General features: G+C 38.5%; 1 protein-coding gene across 1 annotated transcript in view; it reads right to left on the reverse strand.

Annotated features, from left to right (window-relative positions):
- SLC41A2 (solute carrier family 41 member 2) overlaps nucleotides 1–19,289 on the reverse strand; it is a 47,714-nt gene extending 28,425 nt beyond the window's left edge. The window contains exons 1-6 of the mRNA XM_027715246.2: nucleotides 19,191–19,289; nucleotides 11,284–12,015; nucleotides 8,972–9,079; nucleotides 2,785–2,856; nucleotides 1,779–1,923; nucleotides 273–419 (exon numbers count right to left, since the gene is read on the reverse strand). Coding sequence (XP_027571047.1) covers nucleotides 273–419; nucleotides 1,779–1,923; nucleotides 2,785–2,856; nucleotides 8,972–9,079; nucleotides 11,284–11,838 — 1,027 coding nt within the window. The 5' untranslated portion in view covers nucleotides 11,839–12,015; nucleotides 19,191–19,289. The remainder of the gene's footprint in view (nucleotides 1–272; nucleotides 420–1,778; nucleotides 1,924–2,784; nucleotides 2,857–8,971; nucleotides 9,080–11,283; nucleotides 12,016–19,190) is intronic.
- Between the last annotated feature and the right edge of the window lie 979 nt (nucleotides 19,290–20,268).

Below are 20,268 nucleotides of genomic sequence, written 5' to 3' on the forward strand. Positions count from 1 at the left end.
GTCTTTAAAAGCACAATAAACTTTAGTTTCTATGGAATGAGTTAGTTGCAGCAATGATTTAATTTTGAATAAGGTTCTGAACATTAAAAAAAAAATAAAAAAAATATGGCATAATGTTGCACTCTAAGATTTACCATTTCATGACATAAATGTTAACAAAAGAGTCAGTCAAACTAAAAGGTCTGTTGAACCTTCCCCTCCCTGCCTTTTCCCCACCCTCTTAACCCAAAAGAGGTTTCTGGAGAGCCATACACACTTAGAAACATACTTACCAAGGCAAGTATAAAGACCCTGACTTATCCATGCTAGTATAGCAAGAGTGATAAGATCTCCAAAACTTGCTGCTATAGGAGTGGCAACATTGTCAGGATTAATACCAGTCTTCTTGGATCCAACAATAACTCCAACCATTATTATCCCTAAATTCAGCAAAGAAGACAGTACAGTAACTATATACACTCTTTTAATTACACAGAAAATTCCAAGACCATGATAAAAAATAAATTAAAGGTGTTGGTTTCTATTTTGTCCTATAAACAGCAAAGCTAACTTTTAAGAGAATCCAAGTGGCTACTAAAAATAGAACTCACACTGTTATTAACAGTCTTTGGCACAACCTGAGTAACTTCCCTCTCATCATATATTATACATAAGATCTTCAACTGTGTATAGTATCCTTTATGTTATATTATGTATTGTAGGCTACACATCAGGAGTTCACTTTCAAGAAACTGCCTAAAGAATTATGCACCACGAAATTCTCAAAAGAAAGAACTGAAATGATCTTGCAGGATCACAATATTTCAAAAGCACCTATTTCACGTGTAGGAAAATGAAGCTTAGAAAGTAATTTCCTGCGCTGCCCCACCACCAGAAAACAACGAAAGTTTCTCTTCATGCCCAAATCATACATGAGTGGCAAAGTTCTCTTGCTGCCCTTAATTCTGCACATGATCAAACTCAATGGCTTTGTAGTCACTAAGAAAACCTGTGCTCTTAATTCCACACAAAACTTTAACAGTTTTTTAATTCTCTCATAAGTAAGCATATCAGATTAGTAAAACAAGGAAGTTACCCATTTTACTTGATCTACTATTCTTAAGACTACTGACTATGTATTTTCAGTAAGAACATGTCACAGGTAGAGGTACTTTCCTCCTCCCCTTTACGTCCACTAAGAACAGTCCTTTACGGTCAAATGTTTTCTGACAACAAGGAAGAGAAGATTAAATTCATCATGCCATATTGCTCCAAACAGACACTGGCACTGTTTGTATAGTGGGACTTGAGCTTGGCCCAAATCCTTCAAATAATGAGCCAATTTGTTTACTTCAGATACAAAGCAGAGCACAAACTAACACCTAAGCAGCACGGGCAACCTGGAACTTTGAATTCAGCTAAGCTAACATCCAGGTTCCCTTAAGCTTAATCATAAATAAGTTTTACCTGCTTAGAACTAAGAATATATTTTGTACATTAATAAATATAGAAAGCACTGGGAAAAGTTCTTCATCAGGTGAAATCTAAACCCCGTATTTTTTGGTTTAGATATGCTCAGGAGGTCATGAAAATCAAAAGTTTTTGAAAGAATATGATAGAAGAGAAATGCAATATGCCCAGCTATATGGAAATTGCAAAAGGGCATCCTAACCTCTGCTGGTTTTCAGATGTATTATCCCTGACTGCATTTAAATTTTTAAGGAATAGCAACATAATACACATTCAGCATCCATGGAAAACTAAATAACTACAAAAAGTAACACATATACTCCACTTACCTTGTAAAAGAGAAGCTATGAAGGCAGTTGCTACACTGCTAGAACACAAAAGGACTGAGTGATCAAAGCGGTATTTGCCCTCTGGAATCCAGCCCAATATAACTGCTGCCACCGCTGCCAGAAAACCAACTACTGTTGCCTGAACCTGGAAAAGACAGTGAACAATTCTTAAAATAATTGATAGACTCAGGAAGACTACACAATAATGTTCTGTTATTCTTTCCTTCTATCTACATTTACATTGCAAGGTATTAAAGGAGCATGCTCATCCCTTTTGTAGAGATGATGACAACCTTGGGTGATGAAGAACAAAAATCTTAAGCCAGCAGAGAAAGCTTTACCAGCATTTTAGAGACTCCAGAATAGCAAAAGTAAAATCAGGGAGAGGAGCTCAGGATTTAGGAGAGGCCAATGCCTAAAGAGGCTTCTAAACCCCTTAAAACAGTGAAGTCACAGAACAAATATTTCACCTATTTTTTGAGCACGTTATATTATAACATATGAACAAGAAACAGTTCTCAATCTTAAAAAACAGTTATTTTGAAGCACAACCACTCCTTTCCTCAAATGACCCAGCTATTTAAAATACTATTGATTATCCAAAAGCTCTATCACATACTTTCTTTAAACACTGAATACAATGCAAATAGAGTACTAGAAACATTTGAAAGGTCAAATTTAAAAGGTTTTGCCAAATCTGAAATTTTTCTCTAACCATCCTCAGATCCTCTCTTAAAAAAAATTAAAAAGGAAATACCCTTGGTACAGTCACAAATAATACTTTACCTCTTCTTCTAATAAATAGAAACTCATATTGTTTTAGAGAAGAGGAATACTGTACAAAAAAAAAATCAAGCAAATATTGTACAGTAAGTATAAGCCAGCATGGCAGAGCTAGTTTCCCATTAACACTATCCATCTCCATACTTACTGATGTTTGTGATTTGACTTTTTCAATAACTTGGCTCACTTACAAGATTTAATCAAATAAACCTATTATATTTACCTGTTTTAAGGCCAAATTGCCAATTATTAGGTTCCATTTCTCAATGGGAGAATCCATTTTTCCAATATTTACCTATCAAAATTACAAAAGAAAATCAGAATTTTGGGTTTAAAATTCTATTACTCGAAAATGCTCTAACAAGGCAGAAACCCATAAATAATTCAGCTAATACGATAAAACAGACATTTCTATTGAAAACAAGCCACATTTTTTCCAAGTCAAACATTGCTTTTGATTTTAAATTGTATTTGGAGTATCTTTTCAAAAGCAGCTAAACTTGATGCAATTTTACATAGTAACTCGTTTAACATTAAGTTACTGTGCAAGATATAGTGGACACCTCACATTCCAGGAATGTCCAAGTACCACCAGTGATTAGATCAGTGGTCAGAAGATCCCTTTAGACTGAACTTTTTTCTATGGTCCTTAAATTCTGAAAATAAAAAATGCTAAAATCTAATACTGTTTAGCATTCTAACTTTTCATTTATACAATATCACCAGAGACTTATGACGCTGTAAATGATATAAGTCCAGTACTAAGGTAGTAGCTGGAACGACAGCAAATAAATTATACTAAGAAAATAAAAAGTACATACATACTCTTCTATAATGTATCTCCTATTTTTACTCTTTTTTTTGGAGTTAGAGGACAAGATCTGACGAATAGTACAAACCACTGCAGTATGACTATGTTTAAAATAACTTCCCTTTTGAGATAACAGAATGATTTTTTACATTTTGAGCATAAATTTTAGTGGGTTTTTTCCCATGTAATATTAATTTATAAGATAACATACTTCTCAAAACACAGAAAGTCTTCACGCATATCTTTTTCATCTTTTGATAATTTCTTTTCAGTAGATTTCAATTCAATTTCTTTTCCACTTTCATTTTGTGATAGTAGGGACTTGTATGGAACAAAGTATTAAATGAAATGCTAATTTAAAAACTTAGAAATATACTAAGACACTTTATCTCAATCTACATTATAAATATCTTATAGTGTTCAAAGTAGAGTCAAAATTCCACAAACAGATCCATTAAGTTTAAACAGGACAACAATGTTTCAGGAAGTGCAGATAAGAATCTCCTTTGCATCCTTCTTAAATATATATGCTAAATGAATAAAAGGACAGGCTGTGGAGACCTTCACTCTTTCTCTCCTTTGAAAAAGTTTTAGAAAAGCATCCAAAAAATCCCCATTCAAACAGTAATCTTGCAAAATGCTTAATCCAGCCTAAAAGTGAGCTGCTGCCAAATGCCACAGTTCTGCTTTCCCCTACTATCAGCTACACGTTCACATTTTCTTTCTTGAAACAGACTGACAGCTCCCTGAGTGAATTCATGGCAACATGAATTTCCTTGCTGGTTTGATGGAAAACACTTTTTTTTCAGGGAGCAAAAAGGGGTTATCTTCTATAAAATTACCTGGTCCATCACATGCAACCATGTAACCATGCACAACAGCTTTAAGGGTTTGGAAGGGAGAAAGAGCAGGAGCGCTCCTTGCAGCTGCAGATTTCCACGAAGTAAGATGAAGTTTATTGTAATACTGTGAAATAGGCGGACCTAAACAAAACGTTTGTAAAGTCATACTGCTAATGCCTAACCCTGATAACACACAGTCAAAAAAAGAGCCTGCACAAGTTTACAGGACTGAAATGATTGAATAAGTGGTGTTTTGGTGTTGGTTGGTGGGTGAGGTTTTTTTTTCATTGGTTTGTTTTTTGGCTTGCGGGGTTTTTTTCTCTTAAAAAATGAAAAAGGAATAGGGAGAAAAGGCAACAGTGTAAATTGAGACAATGAGAATGACCCAAAGAAGAGAACAAAGCTTAAGAGCTGAAGAACACAAAACTATAAAACATAAAATATTAAATAAATATTGTGCTTGAATGGGCAGCTGACCTAAGTGTACCTCACACAGTTATGCCAGGACAACAGTGGACAGAGGTAGAACTCCAGAAACACTTTGTTTGCTCTTTGTTGTCTGTATTCTACACATGAAGCAACTCTTGTGGATTAAAAATTAATGTTTTGAAAACAGCAGGCTGTAAGATTGCCAGTGTATGAAGAGCTAACACTAACAACAAAGAGAAGTCCAAACTATGGCCTGAGGCAGATGAAAAATAGAGTCTTGAGACAGATTTAGTGAAATAACTGATTCTAAAGTAGATGGGAAAATGAGTGATCAGTAAGAAGCAGTTAAAGTAGGAATTTGGGCAACAAGATGAATTAAAGTGACCAGACAAGACTTGAAACCAGATGTACTACAGATAACAGAAATCTGCTAATAAGACACTAATTTTTGGCTGACCACATAATTACAATGAAGTAAAGATAATTAGTTAACAGCCCCAAAAGCACAGACATGTCTACAAATTCAGATGCAATTCTAAGCTAAGTGAACCAGCAGGGTATGAATTAACTCCAATGCAGAACTCAAGTTAGAAATTTCCTCCTGTAGCCCCCCCGCTATCAAAACCCAGTCCCAGAAACCCACTATAAAAAGTTAAGCTAGTCACAGGTGCACAGTCCTGTATTTACTTAAAGAAAAGTGTCTGGTGGGGAGCCAGTTAGTGCAAATTTAGGTGCAAATTAGAGTAGGAAATATTAATCATACAACTGGCCTCCAAATATCTGTTTAGATATACGCAGAATTAATATTCTCCTTCCGTTCTCACCTAGGTTGAGGATGACGGGATCAAAAGCTGGGTGGATAAAAAGAGTAGGGGGGTCAATGAAATCAATGTGAATAATGCAAAGGTCAGAATAACCTCTTTCTGAGAGAAATGGCATGTAAATTGCAGGTCTAGTAGTCTACAGAGTTTTTGAAACTCTCCAGTAAGTAATGATACAATATGACACAGCACCTGTTTTTAAAACCTGGGGGAAGCAGAGCAATGAAAGCAACTGCCCTGGAGTTCAAATTAACATCTGGGAACTAAGCCCAAGCCACCAACCTAGAAGTAGTTACCTGTAACAGTTCTCCACAGCTTGGTGGTTTTTTTTTGTTTGTAGTTTGGGGATTTTGTTTGGAATTTTTTTGTTTGGTTTTGTGGTATTGTTTATTTTTTTAACTATTAGAAATATTAGAGTTCTTGTGTATTTGCTTGCGTTTGCAGCAGCACTCAGGTGGAATGGGGCCGGCAATCCACCAGGTCACAGACCTGTGCACATTGCAGCTGGTGCTGAATCTGAAAAAAGACACAGGAGACAAAACTGGAAGGTTCTTTACAAGACAAAAACCTTCTCCCTTTCATTTTTGTTTTTTGTTTTCTTTTTGACATAAAACCCCTAAATATAATCTTCTTAGCATTACCTGGATAATGAATGATCTATACTGTTCTCATTTTGTACAGTATTGTTCTCTTAAACCCCCACTGTGTTGTGCACATACACATACAACCACACACTCCATAATATTTACTGATGAGCTCTTCACTAGCAAGAACAAATTAGAGCCACCACTGGCAAAAGAGAGAACATTCACCAAACTCTAACAAGCTTCTACCTCCTCCCTGTGAAGGATGTCCAATAAACTTATGACTAAAGAAGTCCTGGAAAGTATTTCAATCACATTTGTAACTTAGTCCATGGTCTGTCATGATTCCTGAAGAAAACAGGTCATACAAGGAAACTCAAGGCATTAGAAAACAAACAATCCAATAATAAAAAAAAAACCACAAGTCTGTTGATGCAATGCTGGGAAGTAGCTTGGTGCCAGTGGTGCTGTGATTGGGCAACACAAAAGAAATTGGAACTCCCACACACCACAGAGCAGTGTTGGAAGACACATACACTTCACTGATCTCTTCTTAGCCAGTTAATTAACCCTCATGGTAGAAGGACGTGAACAGAACTGGCTAACCTGATTTGGCTAAAACAGATATATGACAATTTCTGGTACTGAGATGACAGGAAACCTTCATGGCATGCTTGAATAAAAACTTCTGAAGCATCAACTGATTTATGTCTTGATGAGACTTAATGACAGTGGTAAGTGGCACTTGTAAAACTCCTCAAACTAAGTCTTCTCGGTATTGAATTGATTCTTGGTAGGAGCTTGGGGTTCAAATGGCCAAATTGGCTCTGAAAAACCACATTCAAGACATGTACATATTGAGGAAAACATTTAGTGCACCCTTAAGGTACACATCATGTTATCGCAGTTACTGGGATACTCTTAGGAATGTCATTTTGGGCTGAGGGGAGTGGCCTGAAACTCATGATGCCAACTTTAGTTTACCACTGGACATGCAGCCTGTGTTGTGGAAACGCCAGTATCTTTTATCTGTGTTTATCTGCAAGAGGGGGATCAGCTCCTGCTTTGGTAACAGTTGGTGGATAATAAGAACTGAGGTCAGGAGTCCCAGTGCAAAAAAAGGGTCTGCATGACCCTTTTTCCAAATGTCCCCTGAGAACAGTGATGTTCACAAATGAGATGGGGATGGTAAGGATGGGGAATCCAGCCACTGATTGACCCAGAGAAGTTCTAGATTGTGACTTGGCCAAGGTCATAAGCAGAACTGAGACAAAGAATTAAAGATCACATTAACTGAAACAGAAGTGGTGAAGCTGATTCTGACCCTCTTTTTTTAAAGCCTTCACTAAGGCACTGGTAGACCTTGGACTTGGTGTATTTTTCACTATGTAATACAAGCACTTTCAATCCTCAGGTCACGAACTGTACCAGTCAGAAACAAATTAAGCAACAGGTCAACAAAATAAAAAAGGTCAGGTAGAAGGTAAAAGCATTCATGCCTGACAGTAAAGGCAGTAAGGTTTAAACACAAAATATTGTTAAGAAACAGTAAGAATACTCAGAAGAGTAATAAAATCAAACAGAAAACAAGACTGAATAGCTAAGGCTGACATTGATAAAGATACAACAAAACACATCAATTCTTACGAAGGAAAGTAATCAAGTGCTATAATGGGCATGACACAAGCAAACCTTCACAGGACTGCCAAGGCTATGTCCATCACAGTGTGCATTTGGGCAACAACTCAATATAACGTGGCAATGACATTTATTAATGATAGGACACTCAGAGACCTTGTCAGTACAAAGTATTGTAATATCATACAAAAACTGAATGTCCTTGAGGATTACAGCAACAAAACCAGATGAAATTCAACAGCAGAAATGCAAGGTCACGCACTTATGGACTAATCATATTTCTGCCAGAAGATGGGAGTGACAGCTGGAAACAAACAAAAGCATAAATACGAGGACACAGTCATGGATCACAAAGTGACTGTGACGTCCAAACCCGGCACTTCTAGGCAAGTAAATCTAGAAAGTTTCAAGAGCAATATTGTACAAGACATAGTAAAATCTCATCCAGAGTTACATACACCTTTGACCAGATACGTTCTAGAAAAATTTATTCAGGAGCAGGCAGAGAGTGGGGGTCCTGCTGGAGAACAGAAACACTGCATTACACAGTGTCTTAGAGAGAGATGCAGTTCACCTATCAAAAATAGTTTAGCCACATTATTAGACTAATCTATTCACTGCAGTTATTCACACACATACAAAAGATAAGGTAATATGGCTTGCTTAGGCTAAAAAATGGAGAGGCGGAACATCCCCTGAAATGTAAAAAAGAACTACAACAAATACATAAGAAAGCACATAGAAAAAAACCTGGTTATGCTATGTTACAGTGTTGACACACACAAAAAATGTGACACAAAAAACCAACCTGACCACAACAAAAAATAAATAAATTTATTTAGCCAGAATGCTAAAAAAAACCAAACATTTCTTGCAGTTTGATCAACAAAGGTTTTGAATAGCAATGTTACCAATACTTTATTTTGGTGCCACTCAAGGGGTCATTAGAAAAATGTGTTTAAAACATAAACATTTTATTAGCCTATTCAAACTCCCTCAAAGCCAAAGATATCTCTCAGCCTTACAGAATACACATGTAAATCTTAAAAATCTACTTCATCTGTTTTAAATGGTGAACCAGAAGAGGCTTTACAGAAGTAAAGTTCTGATATGTGGAGAAGAGGGTTGCCTTTTTAACTTTGCCAACTTAATAACAGATTTAAACAGCCCTGTAACAGCCAGATGAAATCATAAACATAAAACACTTGTGACCCAAAGATTTGTTTCCATTTTGAAATATTTTAAACACGTATCTAAAAGTGAAGGGGAAGAGAAAGCTACTTACAGCAGTTGACAGCCTGGATGCCAAGGTCATTTCCAAATTTCCTTTGAGACCAAGAAGTGCAGGAACCAAGATAAAGACTTCAGTAACATTCTTGAACACATCCCAATGCTATATAAAGGATACAGTGGGAAATATTTAATTGAAAAATTCCCTTTAGACCATCCACAAAGTATTCAAAAAAATATGTAAATCATAACCTAATCCTCTTTAAAAAAATATTTAACCTTTTTATCTTAGACCTAAAAGTCTAAAGTCAGAACTGTTATCTGTTTAGATAAAACAGATTTATGATTGTATATTACTGTTTCAAAGATGAGAAGACTATAGCAAGAGATACAAAATCTGGCCTTAAAACTAATCTAGTTAAAAAAAGATGTCATCAATTTGAAGGGGTTTTTTTTCATGACTTTAAAATAGTACCAGATACTATGACTGCTCTTGAATTCTGGTCTTAATTTTCAATAATAATTTTATCTTTTCCCTTCCAGCTGTGTAGAAACCTCACATAAAACTATGTGAGCTTTTTTTACTTACAGGCTCTGTTCGTATGACAACTAATTCCCTCTTGGAAAGCTTGTCTTTATTCTTCTACCTCTAAGTGTGAAACTTACAGGAGTAGAGTTTTCCAAAACCTAGATTTTTAAAGCAAATTCTCTTAGTCTTTTGTGCAGTAAGTTTTCAGCACTGAAATGCTGTGCTACTTTGTATGTCTTGTCAACCCATGTATTTAATTTGTAATCATTTACCAACTTCAACTAAACTAACAAAACTGTAAATTGTGTTTGTATTCATGGATTTGCAACCATTTAAATTATTATTTTAATTAAAATAAAAGGATTCAATTCTCAAATGTAAACAAGATCTGAGAATTACCTGTGTGAAATTACATAGGTATTTACTAGTGGGAAAGAATAATATGAAAGGGCTTGTAAAAAACAAGCTTAATATGCTTCGTGGTATTCAAATTTTCATTTTTAAAATATGTTCTGTCACATTTCAAAATTCTGCTTTACTGACATCAAAGTTTACTGCTTAGTTTAAGGTGAAAAAAGATAGTACTGACACTAGCTATTAATTTTTACATTTGTGTCACATCTCTCATTCATAGGGAGCTGGACTGGGAAACCAATAAAGATTAAAAATCATATAGATGGAAAAATCAAGATATATCTCAGTCCAGCTCAAAAACTAGGTATAAAAACACATTTCCTTAAGGGAAGGACGACAAGGTAAAACATTTGGTTAGAAGCCAGTAGTGACAGTAGGCACAACTGTCTCTTCTGTCTGATCATCATGCTGTATCATGCAGAAAACCATATATTAATGAAGTACAAACAAAGTATCTGTACAAAGAATAAATTTGTAAAATGTACATGAACAAAGCAAAGATTGGTGTAAAACAGCCCAAGGAATAAGCCATGAGGCTTATTTATAAGAAATTTCTGCTTCTTAAAAAACAAATTCGGTAGGAAATAAAAGTCAATATAGTCTTCAAAATGCAAAGAGAAGGCAAGAAAATTAGTTAGTCCAATAAACTTTTCTAAACTGTTACTCTCTTCAGAATTTTCTTCAAATATCACTGCATAAAGTGTTCTTTCACAGGCAACTGTTACTTTTAACTCCACTAAAATGCTGCTGACATCTACAACTGTTATGCCAGAAACTAGTCCTAGAAACATTCTGTATCAGGAGGGTCTTATTGATACAATACTCCAAAACAGGTTTTAAAAATATTATTAAACTTTATCTTAATATTGAGAGAAATTTCTATTTTATCTTAGCCCTGAATAGCTACTGTCAATTAAATCTGCTACCACAAACCAAGATAATCTGGCCTCTCTGGTCCTATCACAATGATATTTCGAGGTGGATGTGACATTGCACCCTGTTCACACCACTGATGTTCATAATTCCAAGTGTTCAGTAGACCTTCTGTTACATGAAAAAGCCACTTACACACACCTGAATACTCAAAAAACCCTCTAAATCACTTCATATGAATTTCATATAACATATTCAAGTAATGCACATTTTCACATGCCATATGCATTTTCATGGACCAAATCTACACAGTATTTCAGAAATTGTACAGACTTCAATCACACAAGGAGATGAGGCAATGCAATACATTCTTCTAGTCTTTTTAAACACCTATGTATTTCAGCATTATGGTTAATTACAACTCCCACTTGAACTATGTACACATTTATTAGTGTCAGCAGAATTTTGAACCATTATTATATTTCTATCAGAACTATAGACCTCACAGACTGCCTGGTAAAAAAAAAACAACTTCCAAAGCAAATACCAACCTGTACAATATCCAAAACCATGCCAGCAGAAACAGTTCCAAATCCTGCTAGCAAAAAAGGTACAAGTATCTGTAATGCCATAATACTACTAGATTCTTTGGGTTGTTTTCTACTTCCTTCCACAATGATATCTTCATTACTGTCACTAGACAAATTGTCTTCCTGCAACATGGCATCTGTTTCTGAAGTATCCAATCCATCACAATAATTATAACTGGTAAAATCATCATATTTAGGGCTACAGCTAGATGGGCTGTGTCCATTGCTACCATGAAAACTTGGTTCTGAGAAGTGATGGTACTCTGTGTGTTGTTCGGACCGAGCATTAAAATCGTTTCCTGCTGGTTGTAATCCATCTTGCCAGACACCATTCACTTTTTTGTGTCTTTCATCCTGGTTTATTTGGTAAACAACAGGAACCATACTTAAAAGTAGTCTCAAAAATTTATCAGACTGAATTGTATTAAGATTTATGGTCCAGTTTACAAAGCCTTCTCTGTCATGGACTTTGCTATTTGTTTTGAAGATGGTAGATCTGCCTTTACAGTTAGTCATAGTGCTACAGAAGTACAGGTTGAAAAGCACTTCGTTCTTCAGATGTCAGCAAAGAAACCTTGTAGGTGAGTCATCAAGTGCCACACTTACACATGGACCCAAATGTTCTTTTTTTGCATGCAAAAGTGTTTTTTCACTGCTCTCAGATCTTCAACAATTCCATAAGCAAGGTTGGATCTGCAAAAGAAGTAAAAAGTACATATTCAACCTTTAAAATATTGTAACTCTGCAGAAAACACGAGATACTGGTTTAAATTTTCAGATCACCTGGTATCCTTCCAAAGCAAGTATTTATAGAAATGTTAACCTCCTCCAACATTTAACTGCCTAAGTTGAAGGAAATTAGAAGGTAGAAAGCCAAAGCTGGTGGGTGATGAAGTTTCACAACCCTGTGTACTTTCCAGTGAAAGAAAGAGACAGCAGGGTGGACTGTAAGTGAACCAGTGAAGGCCCAGCTTTTGTCTTCTTAAAGCCCAGGAAGCCAAAATCTTCAGGCAGACACTGTGTGTAGCCCCCGACTTCAGTGGCCTTGGAGGTGGTATTTCTGCAAGGTGCAAGGGTAAGGACAAATGGAACCCACATGATGCACAGCAGAGGCCACTGTTGCTCCTCACACTCTATGCTAATGGGAAAAAAACCAAAAAAACTTTCAAAACACATCAGACGTGGCAAGCCCAAAGCAATATTCTGGGTAACAAAGTCCTTATGTGTTGAGAGTCCCAGCCCTCTATCTCTATAAAAAGATGACAAACCAATATTAGCAGGTAAAATTCAAAATCATCCTAATTTAAAATCATAACAACTGATTTTTCTCTGAAGCAAACATAATAATCAGGTTAAATATAAAATACTACAGTATCAAGGAAAGACGATAGTAATGATATTCAGAACAACAGACTCCATGAATACAATAAATAAATGATAAACAAAGAAACAAAGGTCAGGCAGACCTACACCAGCATGATGTGGGATAACACAACTCCATAAGCTCATGATACTGTGTCTATGCAAAGCTGCGAAAACATATTTTTACAGACTGTAGGAAATAAAAATATTTTAGAGTTGGAGGACTTCTAGTCTGCATTTCCTGAGAAAATCAAGCTCCTGAGATCATACTGTTTATATTATGATCCCTACACTTTCAATCCCTCTGTTTTAACGCTTTTAAGTAATCCAATATTTCTGGAGCAATTTCAGATAGACTTTACAGTGAGTGGAGATGTCAAAGCTTTTAGCAACCAACAGCCTTGCAAGAGATCCAAACGTGTGTCTTTGCCCTAAGACATCTTCAAACATTAAAGATAATTCACTCCTATATGGTCAGAGCAAACCAACTTCAAATTCCTGCTGCTCATAGAATTACTTGGTTTGGGTTTTTTGAGTGAAGAGATGGCTCAGAAGCAACATGATGATTTTCCCTCTATCACTTGCTTTATCCAAGGGAGTTCTGACCAAGAAATGAGTATTTTAAAATGACAACAAAGTTTATGGCCTGATTTAGAAAGAAGTTTTGCAAGAAAGAGCAATCTTTTTTTTCCACAAGACCAACAGAGGAGTTTAAGTAACAAAGATCTTTTGTTGCTCTGTAGCAGACTGTGCTACGTTGAACCTTTAAGTGCATAAAAACTCCAAGCCCTCAATTCTGGTTTCCACACACTTTAATTATGAATAACAAAGCAACTTTTGCTGCTGTCCCAGAGGAGTTCTAACCACAGGTCAAAATGGTGCTCTGTTAAGTGCTATAGAGAGACAAAACAAGAAGAGGCAATTCTGTTTCTTCCTGGCCCAAGGGTGGCACTATCTACGTAAAACAAAACAAAACAAAAACCAAAAAACAACAACAACAAAACGAACAAAACGAACAAAAAAAAGCATAAAAAAAAGACTATTAGAGCACACATAATAGTAAACCATCAACCTAACCATTATCAACTTCTATGACAAGCAATCCTTCACTTTACAGAAGGATTAAGATGAATACAAGAGAAGAGAAGTTCATGGAAACTGAGGAATATCAAAATTTCAGGAAGGGTATGGCCAAAGGTGCTGAAGGTTTCCAACTGATTTATGATGATGGGAAGTGGCACAGTACTTAGGAAGCTTGCTAGGGGAAAAGTTTTGAATCACTTTAGTCAGCTGAGTTTCAGTTGGTCACAAGAAACATCCAGATTAGAGAGACTTTATGATAGAATTGAAGAATGGGATGTAGAATTAAGATGTAAAAGTGTTCATGATGAAAGACACATACCGAAACCCACAGAAGCCTCACTGGGTTTTTTTGGAGGGGGGTATCTTTTTTTAAGAGAGGGAAGGAATAACAAGTGAATTTTATTTCACCCACAGTAAAATACATTGAGAAAATTTTCTGATAGCTTTAACAAGGCAGAGTAGTCTGGCTCTCATTGTGGTTTCTCCCATATGTCCTCCAGTCACATCACCAGAGTGCTAGACCATGACTCATGGAACTGCAACTCTAGCCAAAAATATTTGTGTTAATTATCCATATATTTCTAACATATGGATTTTTCTTCTTTTAAGTTTGTATTTTTAATTTTTTTTAAGAAACAAATCTTTCGAGAAGATTGTGGTTTCATTTAATATGAGAAAGTGTTAACAAACAGAAATAGCACTTAAAAGGAGAAAAAGAAAGGAGAACAGAAAAATTATTTGGTCAAGTTCCAAAGGCAGGAAGAGGCTAGCAGTTGAAATTTTATAAAGCAGTTTAGATGACAGTCATTTATGTTTTTTCTACCAAAAAGATTTAGCATGACAAAAAGTGAACTAATGATAAATGCTGGAAAATGAGAATTTTAAGAAGATAAACTGAAAAATAAAGGATCACAAAATTGTTTAGGTTGCAAAAGTATAGTATAGTATACGGTGAAGAGTAATTACTTCTTCAGAGCATACAGACAGAAGATAACTACGAAGACTTCTGAATGTAACTATTAATTTCTAAAAACCTGTTCCAACAAACATAATTTTCCAAATGTCAATATTTTCATCCTAAGTTATAGGATGTTAATACTGCTGTACTTTTAGGGGGTTTTTGCACCTACAAGATGCAGCAAATCATCTAAGGAACTATAAGAACTTCCTGAGAAGCTTTATCATTGACAAGAAAAATGCCTATGTTGTGTGTTGTCTAGAAGAGATATGGGAGCTAAAGAAGCAAACTCTACTCGAGTAACTCATATGAAGAAAAGGCAGTTAAAATCTCAAAAATCCCATCCCCAATCTCTGTAGGAACAGGAGATAAGTGAATCTGGTTTCTTGATATATAATCAGGAGGTTACAGTAAAAGGTGAAATACTAAAATAAAAAAAAACAGAGAGAGACAAAGATCCTTTGAGAAACCAGGAAGCAGCCTCAAATTTATCATATCTGGCATGTTGTATGTGAAATGAAAGGACACCTTGTCTTTGTCACTACAAGCAAAATAATGAGCTGTGCCCAAACTATGAAAATAATCATTCCCTCTTTATTGTTTCCTAAGTACCTATTTTTAATAGTTTCTTATTTCCCTTCACATATTTTATACCAAAATTACTGTGTATTTACCTCTCTCTATGTCCTGCAAACATACACAAACATAAACAAACAGTCCTGCAAACATAAACAAATAAGAAATAGAGTCATACCCTGCCATTCACTGAAGATGTGTTCCCGAAAAATGAGGCACTAACAGAGAACAAACCAATTTTACCCATAAGAATTAATACAACCGATGCATACAGCAATTTAAAAATTACACATGGAGACAGTATATACAATGTGGAAAATGGACAGGCAGAAGTAAATGCTGTGGAAACAGGACTATGAGCTGGAAGAGATGCTGACTTTTGGAAATGCACAGCTGCTCTAGAAAAATATCAGATACTTCAGCTATGAAACTTAACACCTGATCATTATCACATTTTCCCATCCTTTGCCTTTGATTGGCTTGATAAATCTGAGAAAGATGAAGATAACAAAGAAAATGTAACTGTTCAGGAAGAGGCTCAAAGAACTCTCTTTATTATTGCCCAAAGAATTGTTAACATTGCTTTAGACACACCTATAATGCAGTTCTCAAAAGCATGGGAAAGAAAATGCTTCTTTTATACTTTCCCTTGCTTTAAAGAACATCTAGCATCAACAGGATTAAGGGAATAGATTCTACAGCTAAATTTGTTCATATAGGGAGTAGACTGCCAATAATTTATTTAAAGCATGAACACAATAAATCACAGTGATCTTTTAATACCCTTCAAAAAAAGGGGAAGGGAGAAGAATCGAGCATGAAACTTCTGTAGAGTCAACATTATGAAAGGCTAAAACAAATATTTATCAAAGTTTAGGTCTAGGGAAATTTCTGATTTCTTTCAGAGTGTGGCTAACAAAACCAAAAGATAACCCCTGTCAAAGTAATACTGAGGGCTTTCACAGAATCCAAAGCTAATAACACCAGAGTCAAACCCCATTTTTCCTAAAAGCTCCAACGTTTTTTTACAGGTGCTCTTTTAAAGCAATAATCATCTCTACATTGCACTTCTTGGTAGTACAGAATAAAATACAATTGAATAAATGTGCCTATCTGAGAAACACCTCTCAGTAGAAGAACAAATCTTGGAAAGGGCTTAAGGAAAGTAATACAAACTGTACACAAAACATTGAACTTTAATATTTTGCCATTATAAGCAAAGACGAAGCTGGATTATTGTCTGGCTTGAAAGACTCTTTTTATGTCTTCAGAGATGAAGTCAAATTCTTCTCATTGAAAGGATAAGAGGTAGCAGGCACAAACTGAAACACTGGAAATGTAATTTGAACTCAGAAAAAGCTGGATTTTTCTACCATGAGAGCAGTTGAGCACTGGTTCAAACAAATTATGGGGATTCCATCCCTGGTGATATTCGAAACCAAACCAGACACGGCCCCAAGTAACCTGTTCTACGTGACCTTACACTGAACAGAGGTGGCTGAATAGAAAATTTCTTGAGATCCCTTCTGACCTCAACAATTGTGAGATTCTGTAAAGTTTGAAATATGAGGGTTTGGGGGCCTTCTTTAAGTTCAGAATACAATTTGCAGAAGCGATACAGGGATCCGCATGGCCTCTTCTCCACTACTGTGACATGTATACGAACAAGTGTCAGGACCACTGATACCCTTCTCACAGCGTGGCTAATCATTTACACTGCTGTAGGGGACATATCAGTCGAAAGGGACTATATCACTATATCACTATATCACCTCAGCATTACAGAGAGTAAACAAACAGACTGTATTATCATTAATCATTTTGTAGAATCCGGAAACCAATGTGGTATGCTGGGCTAAGACTATTTACAGCAGATACTTAGTGTTGAGTATTAAAGATAGGGGGAAAGGCTGAAAATTAACAAATGTTGCATGCAAGGCAGATATAAGGGCATTACGTACCATTTCTTAAATATTATGCAGTAAACTGGTTAACGCTGTCTTTATTTTATGGCAGTTGTTGGTTAAATTAACAGCAAGAGAAACAAAAAGAAAAAATAATAAGGGGAAATAAATAGATTAAAGAACCTCCAGATGCCTTCTTGAGAGTAAGACACTGAAAGACTTGCCAGCCTCAGGCTCAGTTTTCAGACAAGTTTGAGACTGCTGCATTCCACTTCCTGAACACGGCAGCTTTCGATTTTGGACCCAAGGAAGAGAAAAGCAGTTGTGAGAAAAGGATTTGGTTTGCCTCTGCACTTCTAAGGAAACTCGTTTAGAAGAGATCAAAACAGAGCCAGAAAAGAGGTAGCAAGGCTGTGAAATGTGGACAGGTTGTAAAGTCACCCAAATGGAATACCAACGTGAAAAATACCAGGCAAATCACATCCTGCAGCCCATCAAAAGCAGGTAGGAAAAGTATGAAATATAAGAGATAATGCAGTCCTCTAGATTAAGTAACCAGTAAGTACTTACCAGGATGAGTCAAAACTGTACTATTTGGGATCCTGATTACAGTTTTCTACTGTCAGCACCAAGGAAAGATTAATTACTTATTAACTCAGGCACTAGGATACAGACTTCGCATTGTTTTTTGTGGATAATATCCCAGAAGTATTTGAAAAGAAAATTATACACTGCTATTTTTCCTTCTGAAGTGTCTACCAGTCATACTGCAGTATTTATGGATCCAGTTTCACAATCTCTTAGGGCAGTAATGTAGGGAATGCTGCCAAAACAGGTCATTCTACCTGCTTTCATCTTTTTACTCGCATTACTGAACTGGTAAAGTGAGGATAACTAGGGACATCTACTAAACACTGCTAGGACTCTTCCTAAGGACTAAACAATTCTTTAATTTTATATGATCCACTTATTACAATGTGGTCTATAACCTAGGATCAAATGTAAGTGAAGAAGACACACAACTGTATCCTGGCCAGTGGGATCAGGGAAGAGGAAACTGTAATATTCCCTGAAAATAAAGAAACAGACAGCTACAACCTGAACTTAGTTGAGAAATAATGAGAGAGTAGAAAGTAGACTAAATCACAAAAAGCTTCTATGTTTTGGCAGAAAAGTATGGAAAGAGAATAAATGCACCATCACATGTTAAACGCTTGTAAACAAAAAAAGAGATGATCGTTGAAGTCTGTCCGTGTGCTGTTCGGGTAGAGGTTCCATGCTTCTCTAGCAACTGCAACCGCGGTGACAAGAGTGGCATATTTTTATGGGTGCAAAGGTGGGACCAGAACTGCCTGCACATACGGATGTACAGAGTGCCAGGGAATAAGGGCCACTGGCAATGTTGGGCAGGTCTTGTGCACGTACAGAGAAACCAAAGAAAAGGCTCATTGTCCGGGCTACCTGGAGCAGTGCATAATTACGCGCACATGATGAAACGCGCTCCGGGCTCTGAGGAGCGCAGGGTACCGGGGCCAAACGCCCGCAGCATCCGCGGTCCAGCACAGGACCCCGGGCAGGCCGGCGAGCGGCTGCGGGGCGCGGGGTGCGGGGGAGAGGAGTGCGCGGAGGGAGGCTGCGGGGGCAGGCAGGCGGTCGGGCGGCTCGGGGCCCGCTGCACGGGGAGGGGGACGAGCCCCACCGCACCCGGGGAACGCCGGCCGGGGCCGGCATCGCGCGGGGGAGGAGGGCGGGAGGGAGGCGGGCGGCCCCGAGTGCCCCACAGCCCCTGGGCAGCCCGGCACCGCGGCGGGCCGGCGCGGAGCTCCGGGGGCGCGGGGCTGCTCCGCCACTCGCGAGGAAACTTTCCCGCCCGCGGCCCCCGCCGCCGCCTTCGCCCCCGGGGCGGCAGGTCGCCGGCCCGCCCGGCCCCTCTGCCCTCGCTGGCGCTCGCCCCGCCGCCCCCTCGAGCCGCGCCCTCCCCTCACCTGGGCGGGAGCGGTGCCGGCGGCGCGCCGGGGCCGCGCTCCATCGCTGCGGCGGGAGGGACCAGCCCGGCGGCGGTGACAGCTCCGGCTGAGGTGAGCGCCGCCGCCACTGAGCAAGCGCGGAAGCGGCCGGAGGGCGGGCGGCCCCCGCGATGATGTGGCCCGTGATGCGCAGCAGCCGCCGCCGCCACCGGACCCGGCGGGGCTGGGGAGGAGTCGGGCGCGGCCGAGGGGACGGGATGGGGCGCGGTGCCCGCGGTCGCTCACAGCCCGGCCCCGCAGGGCGAGCCCCGGCCCGTGTCACCCCGCCCTGGGGGACCCGCCGCCGCCCCCTCCCCTCTGCTCCCTCCCCGCTGCTCCCTCCCGGTCCCCTCGGTGGCAGCTGAGTCCTTCTGCTCCCTCCTCGGTCCTCTCCCTCGGCGAGGGCCCGGCCGGCGCCCCGCAGCCGCGGGGACCAAAGGGCTGGGGAGAGGGGCTCAGGGACGCTCCCCGGGCGGTGCCTCTGCTTCCACTCGCAGTAGCTTTCTTGGCGATGTAGCACAAGAGCCGCTGTTTCCAGATTGTCAGCTACCGGGACATTGTCGCTCTTTCCTGCCAATTGGCTAAAAGCAGCTTCCTCAAGAATCCAGTTTTTTAAGTGTGTGGGTCGGTTGGAATCCTTTTTCTTGCCCAGCTAGACTGTATACCCTGCACACAACATGTAAGTCTGCAAGGAACTCCCTTGCTAAGTACAAAGCCAAGGCCTTGCTGGGCTCCTGTTTTGAGACACACTTTATATTAATACATTGAAACAGTCAAGCCAGCTAAATTTATGCATTTATTATCATTATTTATACTATTCCTCCATTGTTCCTCAACAACTTGAAGTAGTGAACATGCCTTAAGTGGGAGGTGAAAGGGAAGAAAGAGGAAGAAAAGAGAACTGGGATTTAATGATGGTGACAGCAGCCAAGCCTACAGCATCCCTTTTCCTTTCTACAGACAGAACAAAAGACAGCATGGGCAAATCACCAAGTGTCTGACATAAACTGGCGCTAGCTGTGGTGGGGATGTGTGGCAAAGCAGAAACTTAAGCACA

The sequence above is a fragment of the Pipra filicauda genome, unplaced genomic scaffold (assembly GCF_003945595.2).
Source record: "Pipra filicauda isolate LSUMZ 115617 unplaced genomic scaffold, ASM394559v2 scaffold313_size859762_pilon, whole genome shotgun sequence".
Lineage (NCBI taxonomy): Eukaryota > Metazoa > Chordata > Aves > Passeriformes > Pipridae > Pipra > Pipra filicauda.